The sequence below is a fragment of the Miniopterus schreibersii genome, assembly GCF_964146895.1.
Source record: "Miniopterus schreibersii genome assembly, chromosome: 3".
NCBI lineage: Eukaryota > Metazoa > Chordata > Mammalia > Chiroptera > Miniopteridae > Miniopterus > Miniopterus schreibersii.
This window is the reverse complement of record NC_138103.1, coordinates 7,891,777-7,911,792: the sequence shown is the minus strand read 5'-3', so window position 1 is coordinate 7,911,792 and position 20,016 is coordinate 7,891,777. Positions and strand designations below refer to the sequence as shown.

Below are 20,016 nucleotides of genomic sequence, written 5' to 3'. Positions count from 1 at the left end.
AAGGATTAGGTCCCCCACACTCATCCCTTCCTCCTCCTGGATTTAGGGGAGGGCAGTCTCCTGGGTGAGTTGAGGACATGGTGCTCCTTCCCTCCCCCTCTTCATGGTTCCAACAAACCCCTCCTCTAAAGCAGAATCCTGCTGTGACCTGGAAAGGGGGGCTCAGACAATGCGGTATGAGTGCCCATCGACAAGGCACCTCCACCTGGCCCAGCACCCATCCACCTACTTAGGCCAGAATCAGGCTCAGCATCTGCCAAGCCTTTTGCACTGGCTGGCTTCTCCCCGCCACTACCTGGAGGAGTGACAGGAGCACTGTCTTAAAGGAGCAGGAATGCCCAAACATGGAGAAGGGGGAGAAGACTGGACAGATCACAGCTTCAAGGGAGTTGAGAGCATGATGCTGAGGAAAGGAGGCAGGCTTTACAGGATGCTGCTGCCAACAGGGCCCTTTAAGGTTAGTCCCTTCTACCTCCCTCAACTTCCCAGAGGGAGAACTGAAGCCAGAGAGGGAAAGCCGCCAGCCAAGAGCCGCAAAAGGATCATCATCAGGGTGTGAACAGGGATGGGGAAGGCTGCGCAATGAGGCGCTTGCTCTCTTGGATTCCTCCCACTGGGGTCTCCAAGCCCAGGGTTGGAAGGTGTTCTTCGCTTCCTATCTGAAGGGTGAAGCTTAGAACGGGAGAGGTCTCGTTTGGAGATAGGGCCTGGCCAATCCCTGACCAGTTCCGAACTTGAGTTGAACTGCCCATAAAAGTTTAGAGGGAAACAGTCTTAGATTCCTCCAGCCAAGACATGCAAACCTTGGGGTATAGGAGGGGTCCATGAACCCCTCCCCACCCATCTTCAGAAGGCAAGTTCCAGAGGGCTGGCAGGGTTTAGGGCAAGGGGGAGCCTCGCAGTACCAGTTGCTGCTAGATTAGGAGAGGATCAGGCCCTGCCTACACTGGGGTGCCATAGTCTTCCCTCACCAACTCACATTTAGGATACATAGCTCCCAGATCCCTAAACCAGCCCCACCTTTGCAAGGCTGATTCTATCCCCAGTATCCTGAGGCCAAGGTTTGGGGGAGTCCCGGGGATTAGACAAAACTGGGAGAGCCAGCAGGCTTCCCCCAGCTAGCCCCAAGCCTGGGTAGCCTGTGAGCCCAGCTGTCTCCTGTCCATCTCCGAACAGGACACAAGGCCCAGAATAGCAAGGTCATAAGCATGGGTAGGAACTGGAGGTGGGGGCAGAAGCTGAGGGGCGTGAGAGTATAGGCTCAACACTGCCTGGGAGGGAAAGGGAGAATGGTGAGAGGGAGTGCTGGATGGAGATGGGGAAGGGAGAGGGCCAAGCAAAATAGCTGAGTCTACCCTGGACAGTGTTTCTCAATGGTTAGAGGACCGGCCCTCACATCAAAGGCTCATGGGTTTGATTCACCATCAAGGACACATACCTGGGTTGCAGGCTCCAAACCCAGCCCTGGGCGGGGTGCATGTGGGAGGCAGCCAATCGATGTGTCTCTGTCACACTGAAGTTTCTTTCTCTCCCCCTCCCTCCCTCCCTCTCTAAAAATCAATGGGGGTGATTAACACCACCAAAAAAATAGGTAAGAGTCTTCTGAATCTGGCCCCTCCTTGCTGACACCCACCACCCGCAGAGGGGGTTGCCCTCCACTGGAGGAGGGCACAGCTGCAGTTCACAGAGCAGAGCCTGGGTTAAGCAGGGATTTGGGGTGGTGGTGATGGGAGACCCGAGAAGGAGGAAAGGGAGGTGTTGCAACTCAAATACCCACAGGGCCAGGCAAGTCTTGTGAGTGAAGTGGTCTGGCGGGGATGGAGAAAATGTGGAAGGTGGACTGCATGAGGCTGGATCGTCTGATTTTCAAGAGAAGCCAATAATCTGAACTTTTATGTGAAATTTCAATGGAAACATTATCCAGGTCAAGCAAATCATGTCAGTAGCTCCAACCTAGATGTAACTTCCTATTTCATAGATGAGGATACTGAGGCCTAGAGGGACTAGGCCACAGCAAATGAGAGGCAAAGCCGCGAGTGGAAGCCAGTGCTCTCTGCCATGTATCCTCCACTTTCCCAGCTTGGCTCTGAGAGGTGGAGAGTCAGCCTGACCTTGGGCCCCTCTGCAGCCAGACTCTGTGGCTGCCACATTAAATCTCTCCTAACACAGGCACCATGTCCCCAGCCCCACCCCCATGACCTCTCTCTGCCTGCTTTCTCCCTAGGGTAGAAAGCCTTAACTGAAGAATTCAGAGCAGGAAGGGTCCTTGGAGATCGTCAATCCTGTTGTTCGCTGTCCTGTCCCATTAAGAGAACTTGGCTGGAAACTCCGAAAAGCACTGTTTGGCTCTGCACTTACCACTCAACAGCAGAGTCCAGAGGAGCAATGGACAGAAAGTACAGGACTAGGGTGCAACAGGGACTTCACCTGACCCAGCCCTCCGGCCTCTCAGCTCTGGAGCTCACACCACCAGTGGGCTACCTTCCTGACCCGCCTGTCCCAGCCCCCACTGCAAACACTGGCCACAGCCACCAAGATGAACTGAGATAAACCCTTTTATTTATTTATGCTTCTCCATTTTGTTTAAAACAACAACAACAACCACCTTAATATTAACTGACAGCCCTTCCCCCTCACCCCTCCTTGGGCTGGGGGGTAGTTAATGGGGAAATGGCCCCCAGGGGTGGGGCTGACCAAAGAGCCCCTTGGAGAGGTAATGGAGCCCAAATACCCTCCCCAGGGGACAGGGCACCTGTAGTGTATGAACTGGGGAGTTAACAGGGCTATTGAACCTCTTCTTGTACCAACATATATGCCCTTGGCCATCAAGGGTAAGGAAGCATATGGGGAGGGGATTCCTACCGCTCCTCTATGTCCCTGCCCAGCCCCAGTCTCAGGAACTGAGGGCTGGGGAGCAAGAAAGTGGAGAAAGGGTTGGGGTAGGGTGTCTCACACAAAGGAGTACTGGTTATTAATGGCTCTGGGATGACCCCCTTCTTCTCCATCGCCCCCTAGTGGTAACTGCTGGAGCTGCACCATCGGTGTTGCCTCAGGGACCCCACCAGATCCAGGGCCTCCCTGGACCTCCATGCCTGGTGTTATGGCCTCTTCCAATTCAACCACGGGGACCAGCTCAACCATGGGGACCAGCTCTTCCTGGATCCCTCCACTGCCCACTTTCTCTTTCTCTTGCCTCTCTTTGGCTGCTGTGGCTGCTGCTGCCGCCACTTCTGGCGCCCCCGACGCCTCTTCTGCCCCAGGATGTGGGGGATCTGTCCACGAAGGGGGTTCAGGGGGCGGGGGTGGGTCGTGGGAGGTGCTCGGTTCTGGATAGGAATGGTAAGAAGACAGACTGATTGTGGAGGGAGGCAAGTTCTTGCAGCAGCCTCCCCTTCACTTATCCCCACAGGAGCCATGTACTATCTCCCCCACATCCCATCTCCTGAGCAACCCCCCATCCATGGAAGATGGATCATGGGCGGTGGTGAGAGGAGGACCACACTTACACACAGTCACTCGCTCCGAAGGGCATGAGGGTGGAGGAGGCATCGGGGTAGCATCGATCTCCCTCGCACACCCCTGCATGGCTCCCGGCCTGCTCTCGGCCTGGGGGGAGGGGCAACGTGGGGACAGATGGGACGTTGGGATGGGGAAAAGGGAGAGATCAGACAGGGACATCAAACATTAAGGAAAGAGGGAGGGGATCAAACCGAGCATTCCCAAGAAGGGCAGGCCCAAGGCAAGGCGGTGAGGAAGGGCAAAGACAAGGCTGGGGAGGATGTATTGAGGAGACAGACAAATGATGGAACAGAGGAGTCTGATGGAATGGGAATGCACCAGCCCACTCAGCTTCCTCCCGACTCCAGCCAGGAGCTCTCTGCCTTCCTGCCTCCTCTCAGCGTACTTCTTTCCCTTTGAACCCCCACACAGGCCCCTGCTCTCCCTTCTCTCCCTAACAAAGCCTCTCCTCCTCACCGACCCCACCCCACCTTTCTGGCACACACACCTCCTCACTTCTTGGGTGCACGGGCACCTCCTCCCCTGCAGACCTGCTCTGCTCACCCTGCTGTCGCTGGGAGGACACAACATAGCTGCCAAGGACAACATCACTGGGGCCTCCAGACTCCAGAGGGATGGGGTGCACCCGGAAATGCTTGAGCATATCAAAAATGGACTGGAACCACAGGTGCTGGACCCGGCACTGACCCTCCTCATTCAGCGACAAACGCAGGTGCTGAGGGCAGGATGAGCAAGGTGAAGCAGGAACCCAAGCCACTGCCAATTACCAAACACACCTCCCCGGATGGCAACGTTCCCCACTCCACCCGCAAGCTCTCTGTGGAGAACAGAGCCTTTTCCTCAGTCACTCACCTTGGCCTTGCCCTGGAAGTTGAAAGTGAGGACGTATTCGCCCCGCCTTGTCTCACTCTGACGTACCAAGAAAACACCATGGGAGTCGGTGCCTCCAGCCAGTACTAACTGGGCAGCCTTGAGTCGAGAGAGCATCCCGTGGAACCAAGGATACCCCGAGAGGGGCTGGTCCCCCTCACCTCCCTCTGACTCCCCCTGGAACAGGAATGACCCTTCAGGAAGGAGAGAGGGAGGGAAAGCTGGGTGTCAAGGAAGCCTCCCCCATCCTAGGAGAAGAAAAGCCTCGCTTTCCCTTCCTGTGTCATTTCCCTCCCCCTGGGTCAGATCCCTCAGAAGTTTCAGGTAGGTGGGCAACCAGGCCTGGACATAGACACACTCAAACCTCTGGTACCTGTGGCTGTTTCTGGAGTGTCCAGGGGTGGGTAGGGGGTCGAGAGAGGATGAACTGTTCCTGCTGTGGGTCCCTCTTCAATGGGGATGCGGGGTGGCAACTCTGGGGGAAGCAGTTCCATTGAGTCAAAATGGGAGGCAGCAATGGAGGCAGAACTAGGTGAGATGGATGCTGAAGGGCGGTCTGAGAGGCCCCCATATGCCCCTGGAAAAAAACAAGAGGACAAAGCTGAGAACTGGAGAAGCTACTCTTCGACAGGAGTGGTCTGCCTACGCCACCTCCCCACCAGCCAGTCTGCCCTGTGTGTACTGGCAGGGTCAGTTGCTAGACCCTTCTCTAGGCAGGGACCCCTGATGTTTTTTCAATTTATGTTTCATACACTGCTCAGGTACTACAGTTACTGAAAGGAGGTCCTAGAATCCAAAAGTGCCTCCATCTTTTTTGAATTGACAGCTATTGTTGCAGAAATGGAGGGTAAAATCCCTCAAATATTTTTTGTCTTAAAAAGGGATTCTTTTTTTTGGCCAATAGGACAAAGCCTCCAACTCTCAGAGGCATCAAAGAGCCTCCTTCTAGCCCTAGCCGGTGTGGCTCGGTTGGAGTGTCATCCCGTGCACCAAACAGTGGCAGGTTTGATTCCCAGTCACGGCACATATGGGAGGCAACTGATCAATGTTTCTCTCTCTCCCAAATCAATAAAAAACACATATACATACAAAAAAAACACCATATCCTCAGGTGAGGATTAAAAAAAAAGATAAAAAAAGAGCCTCCTTCTAGTAATGCCCCCTGACCCAACCAACTTAATCTTCACGGTATCTTGTATTGATATATTTTCCACTTTAGCCCACTGTTCCATCCAATTTATCCAAATCCCCCAGGCTCTGCATCTCAGGTCTCTGCTCTCCCCATGTGCCTCTCCAAGCTGTGTTCTTTTCTCTCACCTTCTCTGTATAGTACTCCCTGTCTACTCCGCCTTCCCCAGTTCTCTTCCTCCTCTGAGCTCCCAAGGCACTTCCTTCCTGCTTGTGCTGCTCAGGGGACACTAAGCACAGACTCTCCATTTTAAAGTCCTGCCTTTTAGAGTGATGTCTTGTCTGCTCAGCTAGACTGTGAGCCCATGGAGGGCAAAGAGCTCATTTCAGCCATGTCTGCATTCCCCCATCCTGCCCAAGCCTAGCATAGAGCCAGGTAGGTACTAGGGCATTCCCAAATGTCTGCTGAGTGGCAGGCCTGAGCCTACAGGAATGTCGTACATAGTCACTGCTCAGAAGACAGGTATGTGTGCAATGTAGATAGCAGTGGCTCAGGCATCAAGCTGGTATAGCCCATCTTTGTTAGTGACTCTCAGGTGACATCAGAAAAGCCACTTCTCTTCTCTGGTATTAGTTGGCTGAGAACAGAGGGGATTGGAATGAATGGCTTGTAAGGTTCGTTCTAGCTATCAGATTCTATAATTCATTGTACTCACCGAATACAGCTTGTGTGCTAGGCACTGTGAAACTGAAACTCAGAAGGGAGGGCCATGAGGAAAGGGTGTAGTGGAATCTAGGAAGGTGAGCTAGGGTCAGGTAAATTTACAAGTCTCTGTGTTGATGTGTGTGGGTGAAGCTATGCATGTGTTTAGTCAGGCCAAAAAGGACAGTCAAAATAAAATTTGGTACCATCAACACATGCATAGAGACACAGAGCAAGAGCAAAACAAAGATATATACAAAGTGTCCTGGAAGCTTAGAGAAGAGAATTGTATCTCCAGCCAGAGTGGTGGTCTGCACAAGGCTATGGAAAAGGTGACAAGGCTGGGCATAGAAGGTAGGCTAAGAGTTTCTTGGAGCTTGTGTGGGGTGGTGATGCTGATGGTCCTATAACAAACTGTGGCTTGGCACGTTTAGGGACAAAAGGCAAACATTTGGTGGGTGGGAATGGGTAGCTGAGGGGCAGGAATGGGGTTACACAGTAGAGTCTGGAGAGGGCATGGAGCCTGTCAGCAGGGGGGTATTGCAATGGCAGGTTTTGAGGTTCACAGCTCTCTAAGGCTCCACCCTTACCCTGTGACAGGCGGTCGTTGCTCTCGCTGGGACCTAGCAGTAGATCCTGGCTGGGCAGACTCTCTGAGTGATTCAGGCAGGGCAGTTCCAGGTTGTCTGTGTTCTCCCTTGTAAGAAATGAGGTCCCAGGAGCCAAAGGGAGGGTCATGGGTTGGGGACTGGTAGCAGGGCAGGGTCTGCAGAGACAGGGAAAATGGCGCTGGGAGGAAAGTTACCAGGTGAGAGGCACAAGGCTGCTCCCACCCCAGCCCCTGGCTCTCTCAGTGCAGAAATGAGGCTCCTTACCCCGGGCTCAGACATTCTTGGATGTCGGACACCCAGGCCTTTACATGTAGAGCATCAGCTGTCTCCAGGATATACTCCGAAGAGCCTTCCACCTATGGGGACAAGAGAAGGCCCACAGGCCATTACCATTTCCTGAGGCCTTAAGCCATCCCTAATGAGAACAAGAACATCCTCCCTCTCTCCCCTCCTCCCAGAGTAGCCTCAAGGACATACTCTCAAGGAACCAGACATACATGCACCTCCTTCCACCAATGTCCCTTGCTCATATGTGCTAAGTGCTTTCTCCCCAACATAAGTACTCCAAGGGGGCAGGGGAGCTCGGGGCTCCCACCTTAACCACAAATGTGTTCTCCCGGTCAGGCATCTCCAGGGCCGTTGTTGTCCGCACATCCGTGATGGTAGAGCAGGGAATGCTGAGTCGAGGCCGAGATGCCTAGGATGGAAGTGAACGAGATACAGACTTTTGGGGGGTAAAAACCATCTTTCCCTTCCCTCCAGAGACTCAGCTTTCCTTCTATGCCTTAAGGGAGTTAGACAAAAAGGAATAACACTACTTTTTCAGTCCTGCCCACAGCTACTAATTTATCAGGAGCTAGCTTTAAAAACTAAAGCAAGCAAAGCTATGTATGTGGGCTATTACCACTCTGGCAGCTCAATCATTCACTCCCAGTCACCCCCCTCCTCTGGGTCTCACCTTGGGTGGTACAAAGAACTCCAGACGACTTCCTCCTCCTCCTTCTCCTTCACTTCGAAGCAGTAAGCGACACTTCTGCCACTGAGGCTGCCCTCCTCCCCCTGAAGTAGGCCCAGCTGCCCCTCCTCCCCGGCCCACTCCAGCTGGGTCAGGGGCTGCCTCTTCAGCCCCCATGAAACTCAGCAGCTCTTCCCTCTGCACCATCCCTGCTCCATCTTTCAAGGTCCCTCCTCCCCGACTGAGTCTCAGCCTCTCAAAACGGTGAGTCCATCTGTCCCCCGGGGACGTTCCATCACTAACCAGTCCCCTGCCAATGGTCGTAGCCCCACCTGAGGAGTTGGAGTTGCTGTTTCCACCTAACACTGGAGGGCCTGATGAGGTTTCTAGGGGCCCGGCTGGGGAGGGAGGGTCAACGGTCCCCCGCCACTGCAGGATGCCACGGACTGAACCTCGGACAGAGCGACCCACTGAGCGGAGGGAGAAGCGTTTCTTTAGCTTCGGCTTCGAGGAGGTCGTAGAAGAGGAAGAGACCGAGGAAGGGAGGGGGCCAGCCAGGTCCTCAGATGATCGAGAAGGGCCCAGCACAGCCAGGGGCCCACCCACCCTGCAGCTCTCAAGGGACAGGTCATGTGGTGGGATCTCCACACCAGGACTCAGAGGAGCCAGGATGGGTGGTGAGAGGGAGCCAGAGGCCCGAGCCACCTCAGCTTCAAAATGCTGCAGGAAGAGCTCAGCAAAACGGCGGGAGAAGGCAGCCTCAGCCCCGGGCCCGGCATATTGGGGGTGGGAGGCCAGGTAGAGGCGAAAACGTCGGGCAAAATCCAGGGCAGCAGCCCGGGCATGGGACTCACAGAACTCCCGCCAACTAGGGGGAGGGGGTGGTGGCAAGGGGGGAGGAGAGGGGAAGGCCCCATCCTCCAGGGAAGGGGCACCATTCATGATGGTCCCCAGGAGGTGGAGAGGGGGAGCCTATGGGGAGGGGCAGCAAAGAGGGAAGCGGCCAGAAGACACGGGGTGAGCGGCAGCAGCTGCAGAAGGAAGAGAGGCACATACACCGAGTCACTGCTGAGGTGGGACTGGGGGCAGAGCCCCACCTGAGCCAGACTCCCTACTTTGGTCTAGATTCCTCAGAGAGCAATGGGGAAGAACACCAACTGCTTTTCTACCTTTCCAAGACCCTTGCACCCCACAAGCCCCAGTCAACCGGCTCCCCAATGTCCAGTCTGCATTATCCTGCTGCCTTCCCAACCCACTTTCCCAGGCTTTGATTCCAGGAGTGATAAACAGCTGTGGAGCACCTTCCTCTAAAAAGGAGTCTGTTTCACATCACCTCCCTTCTCTAAAACAGATCCTTCAATATTTATCTCATGCTTCTCCTGTGTTCTTACCTTTCCCTGTGAGAGGTTTTAATAACCTCTAAACAGATGAAGAAACTGAGGCTCAGAAAAGTTTCAGACCTCCAGACCTACTGTTTCCCCCACTGCACAGTCCTTGTTCCCAGGGACTCACTGAACCAACCTCAGTCATAGCCCCTCACTGCCCAGCTCTCAGAGGAGCTAGGCCTGTAGAGCTTAGAGATCCTGTCTCATGTATCCTGAGGTCCCGCTCTGAGAAGGGTGGTTGCTCACTGAGGATGGATGGATGGATGGTGAACTGAAACAAGTGCTGTGTAAGGAAGGCTTGGAATGGTCACAGCCCACTTCTTTGGTGCCCCTTCAGTTTGGGGCTCAGAGGCAGCAGCACCAGGTGAGGAAAGGCTATGGGTTGGGTCATGGCAAGTCTTTGCTGGCCAGAAACTAAATAAAACATAAGAGGAAGATGGGGCCCTAGGACTTTTTACCTCCCTCGTCTCTCACTGTAGAGTGTACCCTACAGGCTGGCTAGCCTACTGGTTAAGGCCATGGGTCAGACTTGGGATGAAATCCAGGCTCTGACTCCTACTAGCTGTGTGATCATGAAAAATAATGTCTTCTCTGAGCTTCAGTTTTTATATCTATAAAACAGAGCTAATGATCCCTAACCCTTAGAATTATCAGGAGAATTAAGTGGAACACATCAGTGCTTGACACACAGCACAAAATAAATGACTGCCATTATTACTATCTTTTCTCTAAAAGAGAAATTAAAGAAGAGATTGCCCGAGGTCTTACAAATAGCAAATGGCAGAGATGGGCATGGAATTTACAACCCATGGCTCTTTTGTTACTGTTCCTTTCCCATATTACACTGGAAGATGACTAGCACCAGGACTAGGGTGAAGGTAGCTCAAGAAACTCTCCCCAAAACCTCAGACTCTTATTCAGATCCACAGTCAGCAACCCCTCCTCTTCCTCCTTGGCTAGGCCCTAAACTCAGATGGCTCCAACCATAGGGGCAATTCCGAACCAACGAGAAGCCAGGAGATGCAAGAGTCATGGAGCACAGGGGAACTGAGCCAAAAGGTGCGGACACAGAAGAGAAACCAATCTCCAGGCAGAGGCCACCTCAGCTCACACAGGCCCACCCAACCCTCTACACCACAGGCAGACCCAGCCCCCTTCAGGCTCGCTGACCCTGCGGCTCCTGAGCTGGTGACTCAGTTTCTCTTCTGTCAAAAAGGACTCAGACACATTTGCCCCGTGCACCTGCCTCTTGGCTCAGTTCTGATACTTCCCAAAGGGCGAGTGGTGGAGGGTGCAGGCTCCGCTCCAGGCTCGGACCCTCGGGCCCAGTGCAGTCCACTCTGACCCGACCCTACTCCCTGGACACCCTCTACCCACCCATTCCCCCGGGCCGCAGTCTCCTGGGGACCAGCCCCGTCTCCTGCACTCTCCCGGGCCGAACGCCCCCCTGCCTCTGGGCCCCGACTCCCGCTCCCACCCAGGGCTCCTCGGAGGCGCCGGGGCCGGGTCGCGGAGAGGGAAGAAGGACTTGAAGAGGGGGGTTCCGGTTCCGGTCCCACCTGCATCTCGGTCCCCGCGGTTAGCTCCGGCGGCGGCGGCAGCTCCCGCTCCCTGCCCCCCCCTCCGCGACTATCTCCCAGCCTAGTTCTGCGCAGGCTCGGGGACCCCCTTTTTCCGTCACCGAAGGAAGTGACCATAGAGAAGAGCGGCGAGAGGGAAGGGCACCTTCACACTCGCTTCCGCCATCCCCTCACTCCACGCTACTCTCAAGACCTAAGAGGGTGTGACCCTTGGAGGGCTCGGTGACAGAAGCAGCCGTGGAAGGGGGCTGGGTCCCACCAGAGTGTCCGCCCGGAGGAAATTCGGGATAAAGGAGAGAAGTCAAGCTTAGAGAAGCCACTTCAGGGGGTACAGTCCCGAGGGCCTGTTGAAGGCTAGAGGCCACCTGGTACCCGAAACCAGCAAGATGAGGCTTTTTTGAAGGTCCCGCTGCAGCCTAGAGCGCCTGACCCGGCTGCTGTTGGCTTCGGGGATACCGCCCCCAAGGAGCTGGTCGAGGGAAGACTCGGGTGACCTTGGTGAGGCCCCGCGAGGGGGCGGAGCCTGAACTTGCGACCTTGGCTTCTCTGAGGAAACGGACTGGAAGTTCAAGGAGGCTCCATCTCTGAGATGGGAAATAAAGGCAGGAGTGAGGTGGAGAGCCAGAAATGTCAGTTTTGGACGTGTTCATGGACGTCAGGAGACGGACATACAGTCTGGAGCTCAGGAGAGCCATTAAGGCCAGATAGAGAAACTGAGAATCACGAATTTGTAGAGGGTAGTTTAAATCTTGAGCACGAAGAGATCCCTGTCAATTCAGTCTCTGACCAACCCCAACTTGCCTAAGCAATAAGGGAATCTATTCGCTCAAGCAGTTGAAAATTCCAGAGTAGATTAACTTCTTCAGGACTAGCTGAATAAAGGGGCCAAAAGACATCAGGACCTGTGGTCACCTTCTCTAAGCTCTGCTTTCCCCACGCATTTGGCTTCACAGGCAGGTTCTCCTCTCTTAGTGGCAAAAATGGCTTTCCATAGCTCCAAACTTAAGTCCTAATAGCTTAGCAACTCTAGTAGGAGCATGCCTCTTCTCTGAGATTTGCAGTATTTCCAGAACTGACTTTAGCTTATTGGTTTGGATTCAGCACTCATCCTGGAATACAGTGGCAAGTCACCCAAGAGTTGGGTAAATGCCTTAACTCAAGAATGTTTGTGCAAGGCTAAGGCTGCCAGATGGAGCTGGAAAAATTCATTGTGGGAGGGCAAGTTCTGGCCTAGCCAGCTTAGTCCCCCCCAGCTCTACCTGTGCTCTAACCAGACATCAGCTCACAGATGGCCTTTGTTAGTGTCTCTGTCACCATCTTTATCCATCCATCTTCCCAGTTCAGAGAAAGATATTGATGAAAAAGACTAGTCCTGTGGTCATCTTCCTCTTCCCTGGTACCCTAACACACTTTTCCTCTGTAGTTGACCCACAGTTGTCTAGGACAGAGGCACAGTGGAGGAATACAGGAAAGCAAAGGGCTGGTGATGAGGTTAAGTTTGGAAATGTGTCTAAGCTGTCCAATAAAACTTTCCGCAATGAGTGAAATGTCCTATACTGGCAGCGTCCAGTGTGGTAGCCACTAGCCACATGTGGCTCTTGAGCCCTTGAAATGTAGCTAGTGTGACTAAGGAACATGTGGCTAGTGACTACTGTATTAGACAGTACAGGAGGTGTCCATGGCCAACCAAATGGAGCTCTCCAGCAGAGATGGGTCTATGGTCTGAGCTGCACAAAGCAGTTTAGTGGTAATCATACATGAGTAGTTGTTGAAACCATGGATATGAATGACGTTGTCCAAGTAATATATGTAGAGAGAAGAGGGCCAGGGCCTAATTCCAGGGAACAAGCAACATTTAATAGGCAAAGAAAGAGGAGTAAAAAGTGCTGAAATGATTTCTTGGGTCAGGTTTCCTAGAAGCAGACCCTGAGATGAGGATTTGTGTGCAAGTGATTTACTTAAAATGTGCTACCAGAAGAAACCAGTAAGAGTGGGAAAAGCAGGAGAGGAAACCAAGCATGTAAGCTCCGGCAGCTTGATCCCACAGGGGAGCTCTGGATGTTAAGTTGTGCCTCAGGAAACAAGGGAACTGGGCCTTACATATACCAACATCACTCAGCTGTAGACCAAGGGTTGCCCCTGGAAGATGGCAATTCCAAGGCAAAGCCTCCAAAAGCCTCCAGTAGCCTGAGGGCATTCCTCAAACAAACAAACAAACAAACAAAGAAAAAGGAAAACCTCCTGGAAGTTCTATTAGAAACCACACACCAAGGACCAGGTGTGGGAGTATAGAGTGCATGTCTGGAGGGGGGGGGGGCGGTAAGGGGTGGGGAATGGGCAAAAACAAATGATAAACAGAGATCCATGGTGCTGCTATAGTCTTCTATAGAAGACACTGATGACTACCATTGCTGAGTGATCTTGGTGAAAGTAATTTTAGGAAAGTGGTGTAAGCAGAAGCCAAATGGTAGAGGACTGAGGAATGAATGGAAGGTAAGTGGGAGGAGGGAGGAGAGCTGTCCTACACAGTTTGACCAAAAAGGAAAGGAAAGAGAGATAGTGGGTTGTAGTCTGAGAGGGAGGAATTATTTGCTTGTTGATATCCTGAGGGAGACCTAATTATGTCAGAAGTCTAAGGAGAAAGGAGCCAGTAGAAAAGATGGTACCTGAAGGAAGTGAGTTTTGGGGAGGTGGGAAGGATGGATCCAGGGCCCAGGTTCAGCCAAGGTACTAAGAAAGTGAGAAACACTTCTTCCTCAATAACAGGGCATGTAATACTCAGGATGCTTTTGGCTACAATGGAAACTCCAATTTAAAGTTGGTTTAACACAAAGGGGGAGTTTGTTGGTTCACAAAATTGAAAAATCAAAGATAGAATGACTTCAGGCATGGCTAGAGCCAGAAGCTCAAACAATGTCTATTTGAACTTGGTTTCATTCCCTTAGCTCTGCTTTTTTTTCTGGACTATCTTCATTTTCAGGCAGGTTGTACCCTCATAGGTAGCAAGATGGCTGCCTGTACCTGCAAGATTACCAGGTTAACAACCCTAGAAGAAAAAGATCATAGCTTTCCCAACCACTCCAACAAATGCAATAGGGTTCAATTTCATCAGCTCAGCTTGGGTCACCTAGTGAACATTTATTGTATAATAAAGAATTTGATCTTTGTCCCAAGGATTAAAAATGCTTGGTATTTCCAGAGTGATAGAAGTGTCTGTTATTCATGAGCCCCTTCTGAGTTTTTACTAATGAGGTGACTCATGGCAAGCCCCTAGATTATCTTCAGGATGGGGGCTGGTCTCCAGAAAGACCAATGTTGTGATAAGAAGATTGGGATTTTGAGCCAGCTGAGCATCCGGGGAGGGGAGGAGGCCTGGAGATTGCCTTCAGTCACATGGCGATGATTTAATCAATCATGCCTAAGTAATGAAACCCCAATAAATACTCTGGATAGTGAAGCCCAATGGTGCTTCCTGGCTGGTGAATACATTGATGTTCGAGGGTGAAATGTTGATTCCATGGGGAGAGGGAATGGACGTTCTACATTTGGAACCCCCAAACCTCACCCTCTAGGTCTCTTCATTTGGCTGTCCCTGACTTGTATCCTTGATTATAAAACTGTAATTGTAGCCCGACTAGTGTGGTTCAGTGGTTGAGCATCAACCTATGAACTAGGAGGGGACATGCCTGGGTTGTGGGCTCGATCCCCAGTAGGGGGCGTGCAAGAGGCAGCCAATCAGTGACTTTCTCATCATTGATGTTTCTCTCTCCCCCCCATATCAATAAAAATGTATTTAAAAACAAACCCCCGCCTCCCCATAATTGTATAGTGCATTCCTGCATTGTGAGTTGTTCTAGCAAATTATCAAACCTGCGGGGGGGGGGGGGGGGGGCGCGGTGCATGGGAAACTACCAGATCTGTGGCTAGGGGACTCTACTTGCAGTTGGCATTTGAAGTGGGGACAGTTTTGTCAAGGACTGAGCCCTCAACTTGTGGGTCTATGCTAACTTTGGGCAGGTAGCGCCAGGACTGAACTTCAGTACACCGGCTGGGGCTGAAACAATACTAACCCTGAACTTGTGACCAGGAGGGATAGATTATGCTGACTGGTAAACACGGGATCATGGACCCATCTGAGATTGGGATGGGCAGAAGATGGCAGAAGGTGACTCTTTAAAGGAAAACCAGAGTCTGACTGAAGGGAAAATAGCTGCTTGTGGAATTCTTTTAGAGGTCATCCTGACCCTCCCCCACCCCAAGAGAAGGGGACTTCTTGTATTTTGTCTTCTTTTCTGGGATGTCAAAGTCAGCCGTGGTGCTTTGCTCTGGCCCTCCTGGCTCTCCAAATCATACTCTGTTCTATCAGGACAGTTTGGCAGCCTAAAGCACTCCAGCTTTACTTAGGCTCTGCCTCTGAACCTACACACACCATTTCCCTCACTTCTGTCAATCTTCTTTCCTCCGGTTTCAGGCTTCAAAGTGTGTCTTCCTCCAGGAAGCCAGGCATGGCCAAACCACCTAGGCCACCTCTCAAGTGCCTTTTGTGTGACATTCACCAAGTGTTTTCAACTGGAGAGTCTCCAGTCACATCTGAGTGACATGAGTGTGATTAAAGTTCTGTGTTTGGAAGGGCATCCAGGTCCAGTATGGGGCCAGGGGGCTGAAAGGAGACTGTTGCAGTGGTCTGGGGAGGGTTGGTGCTGACCTGGCCAGGGTAGTGCAGTGGGTAAGTACCAAGGAGAATGTCCAGAGAGATTTCTGAGGAAGCACTGCCAGGCTGGCTGGTAGGGAAAAGAGTGAAGGATGTCCCTGAGCTTCCAAAGTCAGTTTAGTGACACTGAGGACAAAGCTCTGAGTCTAAATCATCAATTTGCCATTAAGTTGCTGGCCAGCCCAGTACTCATTTCAATTACACCAGACACCACCCTCTTTTTAGAAGTCAGAGTTACAAGAAATCTTAGAAATCATACAGTTTAACCTTGCCACTCCATCCCCATTTTAGAGATAACAGAGGCCCTCAGAGTTAGTGACTCACCTTTATTTTTTAAATGAATGTGAATACACAATTTGCTTTCCATAGAAAACATCAGAACTTAACAAGCCCAACGCAAATGCGCAGCTGAAATGGTTCAGTACGTAATTCCTTCAACAAATACTTCTCCACCTGCAGGCACTGATCTCAGAGTAAAAATAAGTTCTTACTGTCATGAGCTGGTGAGACAGAAGAACCACCAAGCAAACTTTGTAATTTTGGATATTTAGGTGCCATGAGGAAAATGAAAGGGGACAACTGATAAAAGGATGACCTGAGGCTACTTTAGGTAGAAGAATTGACATCTGAGGTGGGGCCTGAATGAGGAGAAAGCACCAGCCACGGGGAAAGCTACAGGAAAAACACCCAAGACACTGAAGCAACTGTGGGATGTTTGCAGAACAGAAGGATGGCCAGCGTGGCTGTGAGGGAGAGGAAAACCATACTAGAGGGGGTCAAAGAGGTAGCCAGGGGCCAGATAATGGAGGTCTGTAGGCCACAGGAGTTCAGATTTTTTAATAACAGCTTTATTGAGATATAATGTCCTTGCTATACAATTCACCCATTTCAAGTAAAGAGTTTGGTTTTTATACTAAGTGTCATAAGGAGTCATTGAGGGGGATTAATTTCTCACCCACATTTTAAAGACTTGCGGCTGCTATGTGGAGAATGGATTTGACAGGTATTGAGAATAAGAGCAGAAGCTGGGAGGCCCATTGGAGAATCCACAAGGTAACCTAGATGAGAGATGATCCCGGACTGAACCACAGTGTCCACAGTAGAGCTAGGGAGGTGTGGTCACATTCAGGATATATTTTGGAGACAGAACCAGCAGGACTGGGTACTGGGTTAAGTGTAGAGTAAGGGGAAGAAGGGTGAGTAGTGATGCCGTTTATTAGATGTGTCAGGAGAGTGTGGAAGAGAACTGAGAACCTGTCTTAGATATGTTAACTCTGGGGCACCACATAGTGGCACCCTTCAGTTTGGAAGGCTCATTAATTCAAAGCAAACATTCACAGAGGACTGCAGTGGCCAGGCACAGAGGATATGGAAATAAAGGAAGCCCAGTCCTCGCCTACCCAAGTCACTTAGTCTCAAATAGGTGGAGTATGTCTCAGAATACCAAGCACTATAAGAGAGTATCTGTTAGGACACATTTGGCTGCAAGTAACAGACAACTCTGACACAGTCTGGCTTAAACAATAAGCACACTGTCATTACACATCACAAGGAGTCCAGCCTTCTAAGGTCCTCTTCCCTTTGCTCTTTTCTGGATTGTGGCTGCACTATCACCTGGGAGAAAGATGGACACAGGAGTTCTAGGCTCCCCATCCAGACCCAGGAACACTCAGAGTCAGAAGGAGGTCCATTTCTTTGGTGTTTCCTTCTTAATGAGAAACCTTTCTTGGAAGCCCCCCCAAGCAGATCTCTTACTAATCACTGGCCCCAAAGAAGTTATACCCAACCTTAAACAAACCTCCTGGCAAGAAGAATAGGACCACCAGAAGTGGACCAGACCTGTCAGGGTTTATTCCCAGAATGGGAAAAGGGCCACTCTGAACAATATCAGAGCCCTGCCTACAGGAAGATAGAAAATGGCTGTTAAGCGGAAGCTCAAAGAGTCTGCCACATAGCACAACGAATGGGCTCCTGGAACACCCAGAAGGCCATGTGATTTCAAGAGCATCTTTTTTAAAGAGTTCAAGATTCTATACAAAGAACTTTTCTTTTTTTAACTATAATCACTTAAATGTTTGAGAGAAAAAATCTCTCTTTTTCCAAGCAAATTCACAGCCTCCTAAAGTCGTAATTGTTTTCGACTTCCTCTGTCCCCCACCCCCACTCCCACCTTTTCTACAGCAGCAAGTCTTCCTCTTCATTTAACACTGCTCACAAGCATTTTCACAGGCGGTTGGCAACCCTTGTCTCTGCAAGTCTGAACCCATTCCATCAGTATTTCACCTAGTGGCTGTGCCAAAATTTATGCTACCATATCCATGTACTGGGCATCTGTGTTCCTTCCACTCTTTCATATGATACTGGTCACAGGTCTAGCTGGGCATCTGGGGAAATTCTCTATCAGTCTTGCCCCCCAACATCAAAGTCAGAATACATCTCTAAGCCTGCTCTGATACAAACACACTGACATGTGATGATCTAGGTTTCTCCAATCAGATACATCCATGTGAGATTTTGAATTTGCCAGGCTTTGGGGGTGGGGGGTGGGGAAGAGGTCCCTTTCTTGATGTAGCAGTGGCATCAGTGCCACCAGCAGTAGCTGTTGCTGAGAAGTCTAAATCCCAGCATTTAGTGTTTGGTGGCAGTGGTGGTAGCAGCAGTTTTATCAGATCAGTTCTGGGCTTGGGAGATATTTCTCCAGCCCATCCCACAATTCTGTAAACTGCCTAATACCCTTAAACAAATCCCTCTTCCACTTAAGTCAGCCAATGTAAATTCCATCATCTGTAAATCAAGACTCCTATTACAGAGGATGCTACATCAACAGCTCTATAAAAACTTCTCTCCCTTTGGCCCTTCCTGAGCACTATTTCTCAAATCTCAGTTATTCATGTACCATCTTCCCCCAAATCTGCCATATATTCATATTGCCCATAATATTATCTACCAAATACTGTTTTTAAAATGGATTCATTTTTTTAAAGTATTTACTTATGCCAGTCTTTTTTCAACCTAATACACATTAAAATTAATACAGCATCACTAAAATTGAAAGCTTTAAGTTTCTTTAAGAATAAAGTTTACCATTCCCCCAAAAATCTCACAACTCACTAGTGGCCAATAGTGTCATAGGATAAATTTCCAGGAGTGGGGTGACCGAGAGACAAAAACCAACCTTTTATACTGTACCAGCCCCTTACTAAGCAGAGCTGATGGGCTGGAGGACCAGGAGGACAGAACTCTTGCAACTTCCTCATTTTATCTGAGTAGTAAAATGACACTTAAATTATAGTACAGTGTAGTAGTTAAGCGCACACTTTGGAGTTCCGTTGTACTGGGTTCCTTAATCACCCAGATGCTCAGTTTTCTCACCTGTAAAATGGGGGAAATACCAGCTCCTACCACACAGGGCAACACTGGCAGTATTGACTGTGAACCAACATGAAGCATTTGTACAATGCCTGATCCATAATAAGCTCTGAGCTTAAGAAGAGTAAGTGTGTGTGTGTGTGTGTGTTTAATAAATAAATATGGTTTCCCTGTCTGTGCCCAGAAACCCTACTGAATCATAATTTCTAATGGCGGAGAATCAGGAAATCTTTTTGAAACAAACACAGTCAAGTCAATTGAGTCCTAGAATCTGATGAATTATGACAACATTAACCAGGGTTAAGTAAGCAGCCGCTATTACCATCCCAGGGTGATGAGATGATGGATGTGAAAGTTAAAGGTTGTATACTATTCTTGCACTTATTCAGTCAACAGACATCTATCTACTGAACACCCACTAGGTGCCCCACCCTGGGTTAGGTGCTGGGGACAAGCGGGAACAAGACTCAAGCTGCTCTTAAAGGTACCTGAGGCTGGCCCTCACCCTTTGTGTCATCAGTAAAATTGGGTGAGTGGGTAGAGCAACCAACCATCAAGGTAATTATTCTTTCGACTGCTGAGGGGCGACACGGGTGGACGGCAAAGCTTCGTCTGTACCCGCAGGCTGTGATCGAGGAGCGCAGGTATTCGGGTATTTGAGGGTTAAGGACGACCGATAGGCCCCAGGACCCCACTCCTGCCTCCTCCTCAGCTCATTTACTCTCCGAGCAGGATGTCAGGATCTCTCTATATGGTAGATATTACTACTGTAATCCCATTTTACAGATAAGAAAACAAAGGCTCAGCATTGAGAAGGGTCACACTTGAGCCCCACCCCCAAAAGGCGCCCAGGACCGTCTTCCTCAGCCTGGCTGCGGGGCCTCGTCCTACCTCCCGCTGCGGCACAAGGGCCGCCAGATCTCCCGTCAGACCCGCGCGGTGGGTCGGACTCCAGGGGTTCGGGTCCTGGACGTCCCTGAGCAGTCCGCGCCGAGGCCGCCAATGCTTAGTGGAGGTTGAGAGCCTCTCTCCGGACCTGGCCCAACCCTCCCTTACTCCTCCGCTAACCGCAAACAGCCCGCCGCTCTAGGAACCACCGGAGTCCACGAGTGTTCGGGGCGCTGGTGCATCATGGGACGCTCGCATCGCCCCCCAGCGCCGCCGGAAAGAACTGCGTGCCCCCTC

General features: G+C 51.0%; 1 protein-coding gene across 7 annotated transcripts; it reads right to left on the bottom strand.

Annotated features, from left to right (window-relative positions):
* Positions 1-2,541: 2,541 nt before the first annotated feature.
* On the bottom strand, positions 2,542-20,004 carry SH2B1 (SH2B adaptor protein 1). 7 transcript variants are annotated; one of them, XM_081132992.1, is made up of 10 exons: positions 19,900-20,004; positions 7,790-8,817; positions 7,427-7,528; positions 7,096-7,187; positions 6,811-6,986; positions 4,763-4,966; positions 4,372-4,583; positions 4,007-4,234; positions 3,507-3,606; positions 2,542-3,326 (listed from the first exon to the last, which is right to left on the bottom strand). In XM_081132992.1, coding segments are annotated over exons 2-10 (2,055 nt in total). In that variant the 5' UTR covers positions 8,729-8,817; positions 19,900-20,004; the 3' UTR covers positions 2,542-3,324. The 7 variants fall into 7 exon arrangements, with proteins under 7 accessions (XP_080989118.1, XP_080989122.1, XP_080989119.1 ...); XM_081132996.1 differs by having other exon boundaries at positions 4,063-4,234; positions 19,723-19,911; XM_081132993.1 differs by lacking the exon at positions 19,900-20,004 and adding an exon at positions 19,723-19,881.
* Positions 20,005-20,016: the final 12 nt, after the last annotated feature.